Genomic DNA, 12,500 nt, shown 5'->3' with positions numbered 1-12,500 from the left:
TCCGGCTCCACCACGCACGTTGCTTGCACTCAAGAGCCTTTACCGACAGCCGACAACCGAGCGAGTGCTGTCACCAGAACCCCCCTAACTGTCTGCCTGCCTGTGTGTGTCTGTCTGTTATTCTATCTGTCTGCCTGTCTGTTTGTCTGACTGCCTGTCTCTGTCTGTTTGTCCGACTGTCTTTCTTTCTATCTGCCTGTCTGTCTTTTTATCTGTCTGCCTGTCTGTCTTTTTATCTGTCTGTCTACCTGTCTCTGTCTGTCTGTCTGACTGCCTATCTGTCTATCTGTCTGCCTGTCTGTCTCTGTCTATCTGTCTTCCTGCCTGTCTGTCTCTTTCTATCTGTCTTCCTGCCTACCTGTCTGCCTGTCTGTCTCTTTCTATCTACCCGCCTGCCTGCCTGTCCCATTGCACTGACCACGCACTCGATAACTAGACCGCCCATAAAACTCCACCCACGCCCACCATGCACGGGCGGAGAAAGAAGGGAGGGAGGGAAGGGCGTGATAATTTTCCGCTGCATGGAGGTCATTAAACGGATTAAAAATTAAGTTCAAAATACCCCCCCCCCCCGGCTGATTTTTACTCCGCGATTTCCTCACACTCCATTATCAAAATTAACGTGTAATTGCTTCATAAGCCGAGTGTTTAATCTAATCATTTTGAATTCGAACTAAACGCTAATTAGGCGATTCTCAAAAAACGACGTGACATGTAAAGTGCGAACGAAAACAAGGAAAAAGACAAAACAGTAAAATAAACAAACAAACAAATCAATAAACAAATAAAAAGTGTGCATGTCGACAAGTATCTCTCCATCTTTATTTTTTTTTATTTTATTTTATTTATTTATTTATTTTTTTGTGGGGGAGAGTAACGCGCATTTTTTTGCAATACCACATTTTCTACTCACACAAGGGAAGGGACAAACCAGTCAATAAACAAGCGAACAAACAAATAAACAACTAAGAGGAGTAGGGAGTCTTCCTTCCTCCCCTCCCCACCCCTCCCCTCCCCTCCCCACCCCTCCCCCCCTCCCCCCTTCCCCCGCTAATTGGAGACACGGTTTTCCCCTTGACAGACACACCGGCCCGTTACCCTCTCCTCCCCACGTGCGCGCGCGCCACCTTCTCAACCGCTTTCGTGCACGGTAGTTATTGGGCTCCCCACTTCCCTCTTCGCCTGGCCTCCGTTTCCCCACTTCCCTCTTCGCCTGGCCTCTATTTTCCCACTTCCCTCTTCGCCTGGCCTCCGTTTCCCCACTTCCCTCTTCGTTTCGTATCTATTTTCATAATTCCCTCTTCCTTCTCCCCCACTTCCCTCTTCGCTTGGCCTCCATTTTCCCACTTCCCTCTTCGCCTGGCCTCCGTTTCCCCACTTCCCTCTTCGTTTCGTCTCTATATTCATAATTCCCTTTTCCTTCTCCCCCACTTCCCTCTTCGCCTGGCCTCCATTTTCCCACTTCCCTCTTCGTTTGGTCTCTATTTTCATAATTCCCCCTTCCCTCTCCTCCTCTTCCTTCTTCCCTCCTTCATCGCCTCTTCATAATTATCGGTAATTGCCACTCCTTGTGCCTCTCCCACTGTAGGCAGCCCCCCCTCCCCCCACCCCTCCTCCCCGATCGTAAACACACCTGGTGACAAAACGAGAAAGGAAGAAAAGAAACAACAAACAGAATGAGCGAACACAAGAGAAAAGAAAAGAAAAGAAAAGGGGCGACATGCCAGAATACAAGAGGAAAATAAAAGAATGGGAGGAGGAGGAGGCGGAGAGAAAAAAATCACACGAAAGGAAACAACAAACAGAATGAGCGAACAAAAGGGAAAAGAAAAAAAGAGAGAAAAATAGCAAAATACCAGAATATAAGAGGAAAATACAAGAAAGAGAGGAGGAGGAGGAAACGGAGAATACAAGAAAGGGAAGAGGAGGAAACGGAGAGAAAGAAGCCACAGGGAAAAGAAAAACAAACAGGATGACCCAACACAAGAGAAAAGAAAAAAAAGAGAGAAAAAAATAGCGAAATACCAGAATAAAAGAGGAAAATACAAGAAAGAGAGGAGTAGACGGAGAGAAAGAAGCCACGGGGGAAAGAAAAACAAAAAACAAACCAGCGGAGCCAAACAAAGCCAAAACACCCGACGAGCGCTCGCCATCCCGCGCCACCACAACGACGACGACGACGACGTAATAATGATATAAATTTCCAGAAAGATCACCCGGCGACTCACCCACACGGTGTCCGGCGAGACGCCCCACCACCTGACCGTCGGCAGGCCCCTCTCGCCCATCTCGCCGGGGTTCCTACGCCGCTGGGGATCCTCCGGTGGGCGAGGGGGGAGGGGCAGGAGGAGGAGGAGGAGGAGGGGGCGAAGCGGAGATCCTCACGACACGCCCGTCATCGCGGAAGGATCCTCACGGGCTGCGTCCTTTCACTGTCGCGACCTTTCACATCCTTCGCGCTCCTTTTCTCTATCTTTTCCGTATCTTATCTCTCTCTCTCTCTCTCTCCTTCCCCGAGTCCTCCAATCCTGGCTCAACCGCTGGCACTGCGTCACGCTCCCACCGCCAGGCGCGCGGCACTGGCACTCTCTCCCCCCGCGCGCGTGGCACTCCGCTCACGCGTGACTGATAACTGAATCATTAGTCTCCATCTAACCTTACGGCACTCCAGGCGCAGGCACTCCACGCCGCGCCATTCCCGACCTTACGTGCCTGCGCTTCTCCCTGCCGCCCCTGACAGGCACTCTTTTCTAATATGCGGGTTTCATGTGGCACTTCATGCTAGGTCACTCTAAATCACACCTCGACCTAGTGTATTCGGTCGATCTTCAGTTTCGTGTAAAATCTTCACTCTTCTATATCACAATTCGACATTATGTATGCTCGTTCCTCTCTTCCTCCTCCTCATTCCCCCTCCTCTTTCTCTTCCTTTTCCTTCTTCTCCTTCTCCTCCTCCTCCTCTTCCCCTCCTGCTGTTTCTCTTCCCCTCCTCCTCCTCCTCCTCTTCTCCTCCTCCTCCTCCTCCTCCTCTCTTCCTCCTCCTCCTCCTCCTCCTCCTCCTCTCCTCCTCCTCCTTTCCTCCTCCTCCTCCTCTCCTCCTCCTCCTCCTCCTCCTCTCCTCCTCCTCCTCCTCTCCTCCTCCTCCTCCTCCTCTCCTCCTCCTCCTCCTTTATCCTTCATCCTTCACTCTAAAACGCGCACGTGCCACTCACACTCCATTCTTAACCTGCTTACTACTCGGCCATGCACTCGAGTTGCGAAATACCAACGTCACACGATAATTAACGATAATTAACGATAATTAACGTCCGAACAATCACATTAACCAAAATTCCGTCACCACACAACACGCCCCTTTTGCTCTCTTAACAGATGAACTCCCCCAACTCCTCCTGCAGGCGGCAAAAGGCAGGATCAATCACCGCCCACCAAGCCCGCCCACCATGCCCATCCCGCCCGCACCGTCACCCTCGACGCCCGCCCACCATGCCCATCCCGCCCGCACCGTCACCCTCGACGACTCATCCCGGAACGACCGAAAGATGGGACTCGACTTGGCTGTGAGTAAATTGACACGTCTCGCGAGATCATCCCCGACACACACAGACACACACTCACACACACTCACACTCATACACACACTCACTTTCTCTCTCTCTCTCACACAGACACACTCATTCACACACACGCACACACACACACACACACACACACACACACACACGCGCACGCACACACACACACACACTTACACTCTTATACACACACTCTCTCTCTCACACAAACACTCATTCACACACGCACACATACACACACACACACACACACACACACACACACACACACACACACACACACATATACACACACAAACAAACAAACAAACAAGCAAATATACACATACACACACACACACACACACACACACACACACACACACACACACACACACACACACACACACACACACTCACACACACACACCCACACACACTCACCCCCCCCCCCATATCCCCACACCCCCACACCCCCACACCTACACCCACACCCACACCCACACCCACACGAATGCACAAGATGTAAACCGCTCCTCCGCCCCCATCTCATTAATTAGCCAAGCCAGCTCATTAACCCATCAGGTCAATCAGCAGAAGACAATTGATGCAAACACTGAATATATGAACGAGGAGGAGAATGATAATGTTGAATAGGAGGAGGAGGAGGAGGATCAATAGGAGGTGGTGGTGGTGGTGGTGGAGGAGGAGGAGGATAAGGGGGAGAAGGAGGTGCAGGGGGAAGAGGATGATGATCAGTAGGTGGTGGTGGTGGAGGATAAGGGGGAGAAGGAGGGGGAGGAGGAGGAGGGAGGAGGAGGAGGAGGAGGAAGAGGAGGAGGCGGTGGAGGAGGAGGAGGAGAAGGTGGGTGAGGTGGAGGACGAGGGTCAATAGGAGGAGGTGGTGGTGCTGGAGGAGGAGGAGGAGGAGGGAGGAGGAGGAGGAGGAGGAGGAGGAGGAGGAGGTGCTGGTGGAGGAGGAAGAGGGGGGAGGAAGGAGGGGGGAGGAGGAGGGGGGCAGAGGAGGAGGAATAGGAAGAAGAGCAGGCAGAGAAGGAGGATGAGATGGAGGAAGAGGACGAGGAGGTGGAGGAAGAAGAGGAGGATGAGATGGAGGAAGAGGAGGAAGAGGACGAGGAGGTGGAGCAAGAAGAAGATGAAGAGGAGGAGGCGATGGAGGAGGAGGAAATATTTCCAACGCAAAAAAAAAAAATGGAGATTGCAGCTTCATTGAAATTACAACAAAAATAATTCTGTCGTGGGTGAAAAATAGAGGCGTCGGTTAAAATATTCCGCACTGAACACTCATTCTCACTTTTTTTTTTTTTGCATTTCTCCAAAAATAACCTCTTTTGTCGCCACGTCTTACCTACACACCCACGCTGACCCTGAGAACCGGAGCCGCGACTGCTCTCATTTACCTGAAAGTATAAGAAAACAACAATGAAGCGAATGAATTAACGGGCTTAATAGATTAATAAAAAGTACACCTCATTAGCACGTACACAATAGACTCCAGACACAATGAACACATGGTTTGACAAATGAATGAAGACACACACACACACATACACGCTCACGCCCACGCACACACACACACCCACACACAGAAAGACATAAACACACACACGTAACACACACACACACACACACACACACACACCACACACACACACACACACACACACACACACACAAACCACCACACACAGAGAAAGACACAAACATACAAACACACACACACGCACACACACATACACACACCACACACCCACCCACACACACACACACACACACACACACACACACACACACACACACACAGCCACACACACATACCACCCACCCAGACCCACACACACACAGCAAATGAATGAATGGAAGGCTTATCAAGAGGACCAATGGAAGAAGAGGAATTAACGAATGAATGAACACAGGAATCGTAAAGATGAATGAACCTCTGACGTAATAAATGAATGGACAAATTTACAAACAAACAAATAAAAAAACAGAACTCCCAAAGAAACAAGCCAACCGGAAAAAAATAAATAAAACAAAAAAAACATAAACAAAGGAAGTAAGACAATGCTAATCCCACCCTTCCATTTTCCCTCCGACGTGACACATCAAGCCAAACTAGCCTTTAACCTAATCACATTTTTTTCTCTTTTTCCCTTTTGCGAAACGGGGATGTTATTATTTTTTTTCTTGTTTCTTGTTTTTCTTCATCATTCGACGCGTGATCCACCGACGACGAGCCGGGATGTTATCATTTTTTTCTTTTTTTTCTTGTTTATTGTTTTTCTTCATCATTCGACGCTGATCCACCGAAGACGAGCCGGGTTGTTATCATTTTTCCTTTTTTTCTTCTTGTTTCTTGTTTTTCTTCATCATTCGACGCGTGATCCACCGATGACGAGCCGGCGATGCTGAGACACACTGAGATTTCATCCCAGGGAGATCACCGCCGGATCGGTAGCGTGACGTCATGCGGGATTAGCTCCGTGGATGCTGTGCCGGGATGACAACGTGTTTTAGCTGCGTGTGTCTGTCCGTGAGGTAATGTGACTGTCTTCTGGTCACGTGGTCGATCTGCGTTTGGGTTGTGCCGGCATGCGCTCGCTCGTGATGGAATTCCGGTCAATTTGGTCTATCTCCTGGCTTTTGATTTGTTTCTTCCGTTTCTCCCTCTCTCTTTCTCTGTCTCTCGCTCTCTCTCTCTTTCTCTTTATTAATGTATTTCACTCTTTTTCCCTTCTCCTCTCTCTCCTCTCCTCCCTCTCCCCTCTCATCCTTTTCCCTTTCCCTCCCTCTCTCTCTCCTCTCCTCCCTCTCCCTCTCTTTCTCCTTTTCCTTCTCCCTCTCTCTCTCCCTCCCCCTAATCCCATCACCACTTCCATCTATCCACAATCAACTCTCACACACAAAAGGGAGCTCTCAGGGCGTCATTGGCGTGGCGCAACCGACGCGGAGGTCAGCGCGATGACGCAACCGACGCGGAGGTCAGCGCGATGACGCAATGGGCACAGAGGTCAGCACGATGGACACTGGCGCTGTATCGAGGCTCCCCGTTACGTCATCACTTTCTATACCTAGGTTCAGCGCTTAATGTCATGTCTATTGCTTTTGCCTTTTGTTACCTTAGTGGGAAGGGAGGGGGAGGAGGAGGAAAGGGGGGGAGGAGGAGAGGAGGAGGAGGAGGAAAGGGGGGAGGAGAAGGAGGAGGAGGAGGGAGGGGGAGGGGGAGGAAGGAGGGGGAGTGGGAGAGGGAGGAAGGGTGATAAGGAGGAGGAGGAAAGGGGGGGGGGGAAGTGGGGTGGGAGAGGGAGGAAGGAGGGGGAGTGGGAAAGAGAGGAAGGGTGATAAGAAGGGTGAGGGAGGGGAGGAGGGAAGGTGAGGGGGTGGAAAGAGGGAGAAGGAGGGAGAGGACGGGGTGGGAGGAACCTGAAGAAGAATGGGAAGAAGGGGAGACAAGATGGAGGAAAAGAGAGAAGGAGGGAGAGGCAAAAGGAGAATGAGGGACAGGTAAGGGGTGAGAAGGATAGGAAGAAAGGTAAGGTGGGAGAGGCAGAGAGAGTAAGAGGGGAGAAGGGAGAAGAAGGAGGAGAGGGAGATGGAGGAAGAAAGGAGAGAAAGAGGGGGGATGGAGGAAGAAGCAAGAGACGTAGGGGGGGAGGAGAGTAATCAACAGGACTAAAACAGACTAACAGAAAAGGAGAAAAAAGTCTGGGAGGTGAATGGGTTAATCAACGGGATTGAGGATGAGTAGGAAGGAGGAGGAGGATGAAAAGGAAGAGGAGGAGAAGGAGGAGGAGGATGAAAAGGAAGAGGAGGAGAAGGAAGAGGAGGATAGAAAAGGAGAAAAAAGTCTGGGAGGTGAATGGGTTAATTAACGGGATTGAGGATGAGTAGGAAGAAGGAGGAGGATGAAAAGGAAGAGGAGGAGGAGGAGGAGAAGGAAGAGGAGGAGGATGAAGAGATGTGGGTGGGGACTGAAGAGACAGTTGAAATAAATATGCGATTTTTTTCATCTGCCAATATCTAAATCTATAACAACAAATCACCGTGATCTCGTTTCATAATAAAGCGACATAACGGTGACTGAATACACTACAAGATTTTGTCTTTGCATCACCTTCCATATATCGTCTACAACGTATTCATTAACATCGTTTTTACTGCAATTGCACGCACCGTTAAACCCATATAGACCACACGTCCCATTCAACGTTTCCTAACCTCGCCAATAAATCTTTTACAACCCTCATGGAAACAAAAAACAAAAACAAACAAACAAAAAACATACAATAAAAAGAGAAAAAGTACATATAAAATACAATAAAAAACCCTTACGGAAACAAAAACAAAAACAAACAAACAAAAAACATACAATAAAAAGAGAAAAAGTACATATAATAAAAATACAATAAAAACTCACGGAAACAAAAACAAAAACAAACAAACAAAAAACATACAATAAAAAGAGAAAAAGTACATATAATAAAATACAAAAAAAAAACTCATGGAAACAAAAACAAAAACAAAAACAAACAAACAAAAAACATACAATAAAAAGAGAAAAAATACATATAATAAAAATACAATAAAAAAGAGAAAAACAAATGAAAAGAAAAGAAAAAAAAAGAAACATATGGCCACCATCCTTCTATCCACAAACAAAACCGAATTTTAAATCGTCTTTTTTTTCTAAGAAATTACTTAATCTCTCGAGGAAACCTTCTCCGGTCTCGCACTGCTTTCATGCCTAAAGGGAAAATGGGAAATCGAGGAAAAATATAAATGGGGAGGGAGGGAGAAGAAGAGAGGGAAGGAGAGGGAAGGAGAGGGAAGGAGAGGGAGGGAGGGAGAGAGAGAGAGAAACAGAGACATACAACGGGAAAAGAAAGGAAGGGAAATAAAATGAAACACAGAAAACACACAATTCCCTAATTCTCCCTTTTATCACCTTCCCCCCTTTCGGACCCTCCTTTCCTCCTCTTATCTCCTCCACCCACTCACACCAGTCCTGGCTCTCATGCGCTGAGTGCCTGAGTGCCTGCTAGCGGGTCTACGCTGAGTGGCATTACATCTGCTACGTCAAGTATACGGTTTATGCGCACTGTCTCCGTAATCGTTATACTTGGGTTCTCTGGAAAAAAAATGAGGAAAAAGAGGAAGAGGAAGAGGAAGAGGAAAATTAAGGGGAAAGAATAGATGAAGAGGAAATGAAAGGGCAAAAAAAAAGAGGACGAGGAAGAGGAAAATGGAAGGGCAAGAAAAGAGGAAGATGAAAGGGCAAGAAAAGAGTAAGAGGAAAATCGAAGGGCAAGAAAAGAAGAGGAGATAAATGAAAGGGCAAGAAAAGAAGAGGAGGAAAATGGAAGGGCATGAGAAGAGGAGGAGGAAGAGGAAAATGGAAGGGCATGAGAAGAGGAGGAGGAAGAGGAAGAGGAAAATGAAAGGGCAAGAAAAGAGGGAGGAAAATGAAAGGAAAAGAAAAGAGGAAGAGGAAGAGGAAAATGAAAGGGCAAAAAATGTTGTTGTAGCAACAGCAGTAGTAGCAGTAACAATAATGATGATGAGGATGGTAATCCAAATAACAATAATAATGATAATAATAATAATAATAACAATAATGACAACAACAACAATGATAATACTACTACTATTACTACTGCTAATAATAATAATAACAATAATATTAATAATAACAATAATATTAATAATAACAATAATGATAATACTACTACTATTACTACTGCAAATAATAATAATAACAATAATATTAATAATAACAATAATATTAATAATAACAATACTACCAATAATAATAATAATAATAATAATAATAATAACAATAATAATAATAATGACAACAACAATAATAACAATAACAACAACAAAACAACAACAACAAGATGAAGACAAAGAAAAGAAACGAAGACAAAAAATCTCTCTCTTGATCTGACGCAGATACACCATACAATATACATCTAAATTCACACACAGTTGAGATGAGGACCTACATTCTACCACTCCCCCCCCCACCATCCCCCTTCTCCCCCTACCCCTCCCTCCCCCCACCCTGCACAATCCTTCCCTATTGCCCCTCCTCCTCCATGCCCCCTCCCTCCCCTCCCCTGCACAATCCTTCCCTATTGCCCCCCTCCCCCCTCCCCCACCATGGACAATCCTTCCCTATTGCCCCTCCTCCTCCATGCCCCCTCCCTCCCCCACCCTACCCAGGAACGCAGAGTTAACCGCCGCAACACCACAACATATGTGGGAATTACGCATGCGGATTAAAGACCCGGACCACATGACTCTCTCGACCCCCCCCCCCCCCACCAATTCCCACATCTCATATGCACAACTTATTAAAATTTTCGCCCTTACTCCTAGACGCCATTAGGTCCATATCTAATAAGATAATGGGAAGGGGGTGCATGGACAAGGTCTGATGACCCAGCCTCCCATTACAGACCTTCCCTTCCCTTCCCCCCTCCCTCCCCTTCCACCCCCTTCCCCTTCTCCCTCCCCCTCTCACCCCCCTTCCCTTCTCCCTCCCCCATCCCCTCACCTTCCTCCTCCTCCCTCTCCCTTCCTCCCTCCCTCCCTCCCTCCCCCATTACAAAGAAGTATGCGAGACGGTCAAGGCGGTAACGATGTTGACCAAAGAATGGAGCAAAGGGTGGGGAAAGGGAGGGGGGATGGGGAGTGGTGGGGAAGGGTGGGGGGATAGAGAAGCAAGGAAGAGGCGGGAGAGACGAGGAGAAGGGAGGGAAGAGGAAATGGAAGCGTGGGAGACGAGGAGGGACAAGGGAGAGGAAGGAGAAGAGTGGGAGGAGGAAGAGGAAGGAAGGGATAAGGAACGTGAAGGGTGCTGGATGAGGGAGGAAGGAAGGGGAATGAGGAGAGTAGAGGGATGAGGAGAGGAAAGGGAAGGGAGGGGGGGATGAGGAGGGGAAAGGGAGGAGAGGGGGAAGGGAAAGGTAGGGGGGTGTCTTGCGTAGTTTCGGCTCGAGAGTTGCATAAGGAACCTCACGAAATTGTTTGCAATAATCTGGGAAGGAGGGAAGGAATGACAAAGAGGAATGGGGGGGGGGGGAGGAGGGAGGAGGAAGGGGGGGAAGAGGAGGAGGAGGAAGGGGAGAAGTAGGAAGAGGAGGAGGAGGAGGAGGGGGAAGAGAGGAGGAGGAAGGGGGAAGGAGGAGGAGAAGGAAGGGGGGGAGGAGGAGGAGGAGGAGGGAGGAGGGAGGAGGAGGAGGAGGAGGAAGGGGGGGGGAGGAGGAGGGAGAAGAAGAAGGAGGATGAAAATGATGAGGAGGAGGAGAAGGAAGAGGAGGAGGAGGAGGAGAAGGAAGAGGATTAGGAGGAGGAAGAGATGTGGGAGAGAGGAGTCGAAGCGACAGAAAAGACCAAGACGAAGGAGAGAGGTGGGAGAGAGTGGGAAGAGGGAGATTCAAACACCTAAAACTCCCCCTCCTATTCCTTCTCCTCCCTCCTCCTCCCTCTTTCTTCCTTTTCTCCTATCCTTCTCTCCCCCTTTCCACCCCACTCCTTCCTTCCCTCCCACTAAAAAGTCCACAATAAAGACTAGCGCAGCCTTACTATGGACGACAGACAACCAACATATAATCCTAGACAACCAACATATCATCCTAGATAACCAACACATAATCCTAGATAACCAACATATAGTCCAAGATAACCAACACACAAATCCTAAATGAAAATCCAACTAAACGCAAGAATACAACCACAAATACCGGTCACAGAAAGTAGACCCACGATTCATACATCGGATCGTGCACCGTCTGCTGTTGCAAGCCGATTGCTGTCACGGTACCTGAAATCTGTGATGCCCGTCATAGATTTCATGATTCAGTGTCTGTGAAATCGGTATTGAGTTCTACATTTCTTAGATTTTGCGGTATTTTTCTATGTGTAATGAGCAGCTTTGAAGCAATCAGCTGATCGCACTGAATAACGTGACCACATAGTTTTCATGATTCAGTGTCTGTCAAATCAGTATTAAGTCCCACATTTCGTATATTTGCGGTACTTTTCTATATGTAATTAGCAGCTTTGAAGCAATCAGCTGATCGCACTCAATAACGTGACCGCACTACCTTCGAAAAAAAGATAAAAGAAAGAAAGAAGGAAAGAAGGATGAAGAAGAAGAAGAAGAAGAAGAAGAAGAAGAAGAAGAAGAAGAAGAAGAAGAAGAAGAAGAAGAAGAAGAAGAAGAAGAAGAAGAAGAAGAAGAAGAAGAAAGAAAAAAAAAACGTTGACGTTGACAGTTAGTTAGTTATCTTGATATATAACGACACAAGCATTATCTACCTCACAGGGGGGGGGGGGGGGATCATCCGAACTTTCGCAGTATCCGCGGCTTGATCAACTAAGCGCAAATAACCAACGGTCCAAAAAATGCGCTTTTTTTCCCCCTATTTTCAGTACTAATCGAATCTGGAATTTACCGGAGGCTAGTCTATACCGCTTCCATCGCCGGCCTCGTCTCTAATATGACTGAAAGTAAGAGCAAATACAGAAACAAACAGTAACAGTAAAAAGCAACAATAGAACACTACTATAAAACCGATGCCAATTATAAAAGAACAGCGTAACGTACAGCATCTAAGGACCCATCCTTACGTAACACAAATACCGATTGATTAATTAGTCAAAAACACACCAAATGCTGAGAAAAAACAGCAACACCAAAAAGCAACACCAGAACACTACTATAAGACCAATTCCAATTATAAAAGAACAGCGTAACGTAAAGCATCAGAAGACCCATCCTTACGTAACAAATACCGATTAATTAATTAGTCAAAAACACACCAAATGCTGAGAAAAAACAACAAAAAAACAGCAACACCAAAAAATCAACACCAGAACACTACTATAAGACCAATTCCAATTATAAAAGAACAGCGT

At 47.3% G+C, this 12,500-nt stretch overlaps 1 protein-coding gene across 6 annotated transcripts in view; it reads right to left on the bottom strand.

Annotated features, from left to right (window-relative positions):
- The window catches only part of LOC113807312 (uncharacterized), a 146,809-nt gene that overhangs the window by 34,876 nt on the left and 99,433 nt on the right, over window positions 1-12,500 (bottom strand). For 2 of the 6 annotated variants that reach the window (XM_070140339.1, XM_070140340.1), the window contains exon 1: window positions 2,229-2,627. The exons of 2 other annotated variants lie outside the window; for them this stretch is intronic. In XM_070140339.1, the coding sequence (XP_069996440.1) occupies window positions 2,229-2,288 (60 nt within the window). In that variant the 5' untranslated portion in view covers window positions 2,289-2,627. Of the gene's footprint in view, window positions 1-2,228; window positions 2,628-12,500 lie in introns of those variants that run through there. 2 more of the 6 variants (XM_070140344.1, XM_070140343.1) reach the window with 1 other exon arrangement.

This window comes from Penaeus vannamei, chromosome 26, assembly GCF_042767895.1.
Source record: "Penaeus vannamei isolate JL-2024 chromosome 26, ASM4276789v1, whole genome shotgun sequence".
Lineage (NCBI taxonomy): Eukaryota > Metazoa > Arthropoda > Malacostraca > Decapoda > Penaeidae > Penaeus > Penaeus vannamei.
Note: the sequence above shows the minus strand (reverse complement) of the source record. Positions and strands in the feature narration are given on the sequence as shown.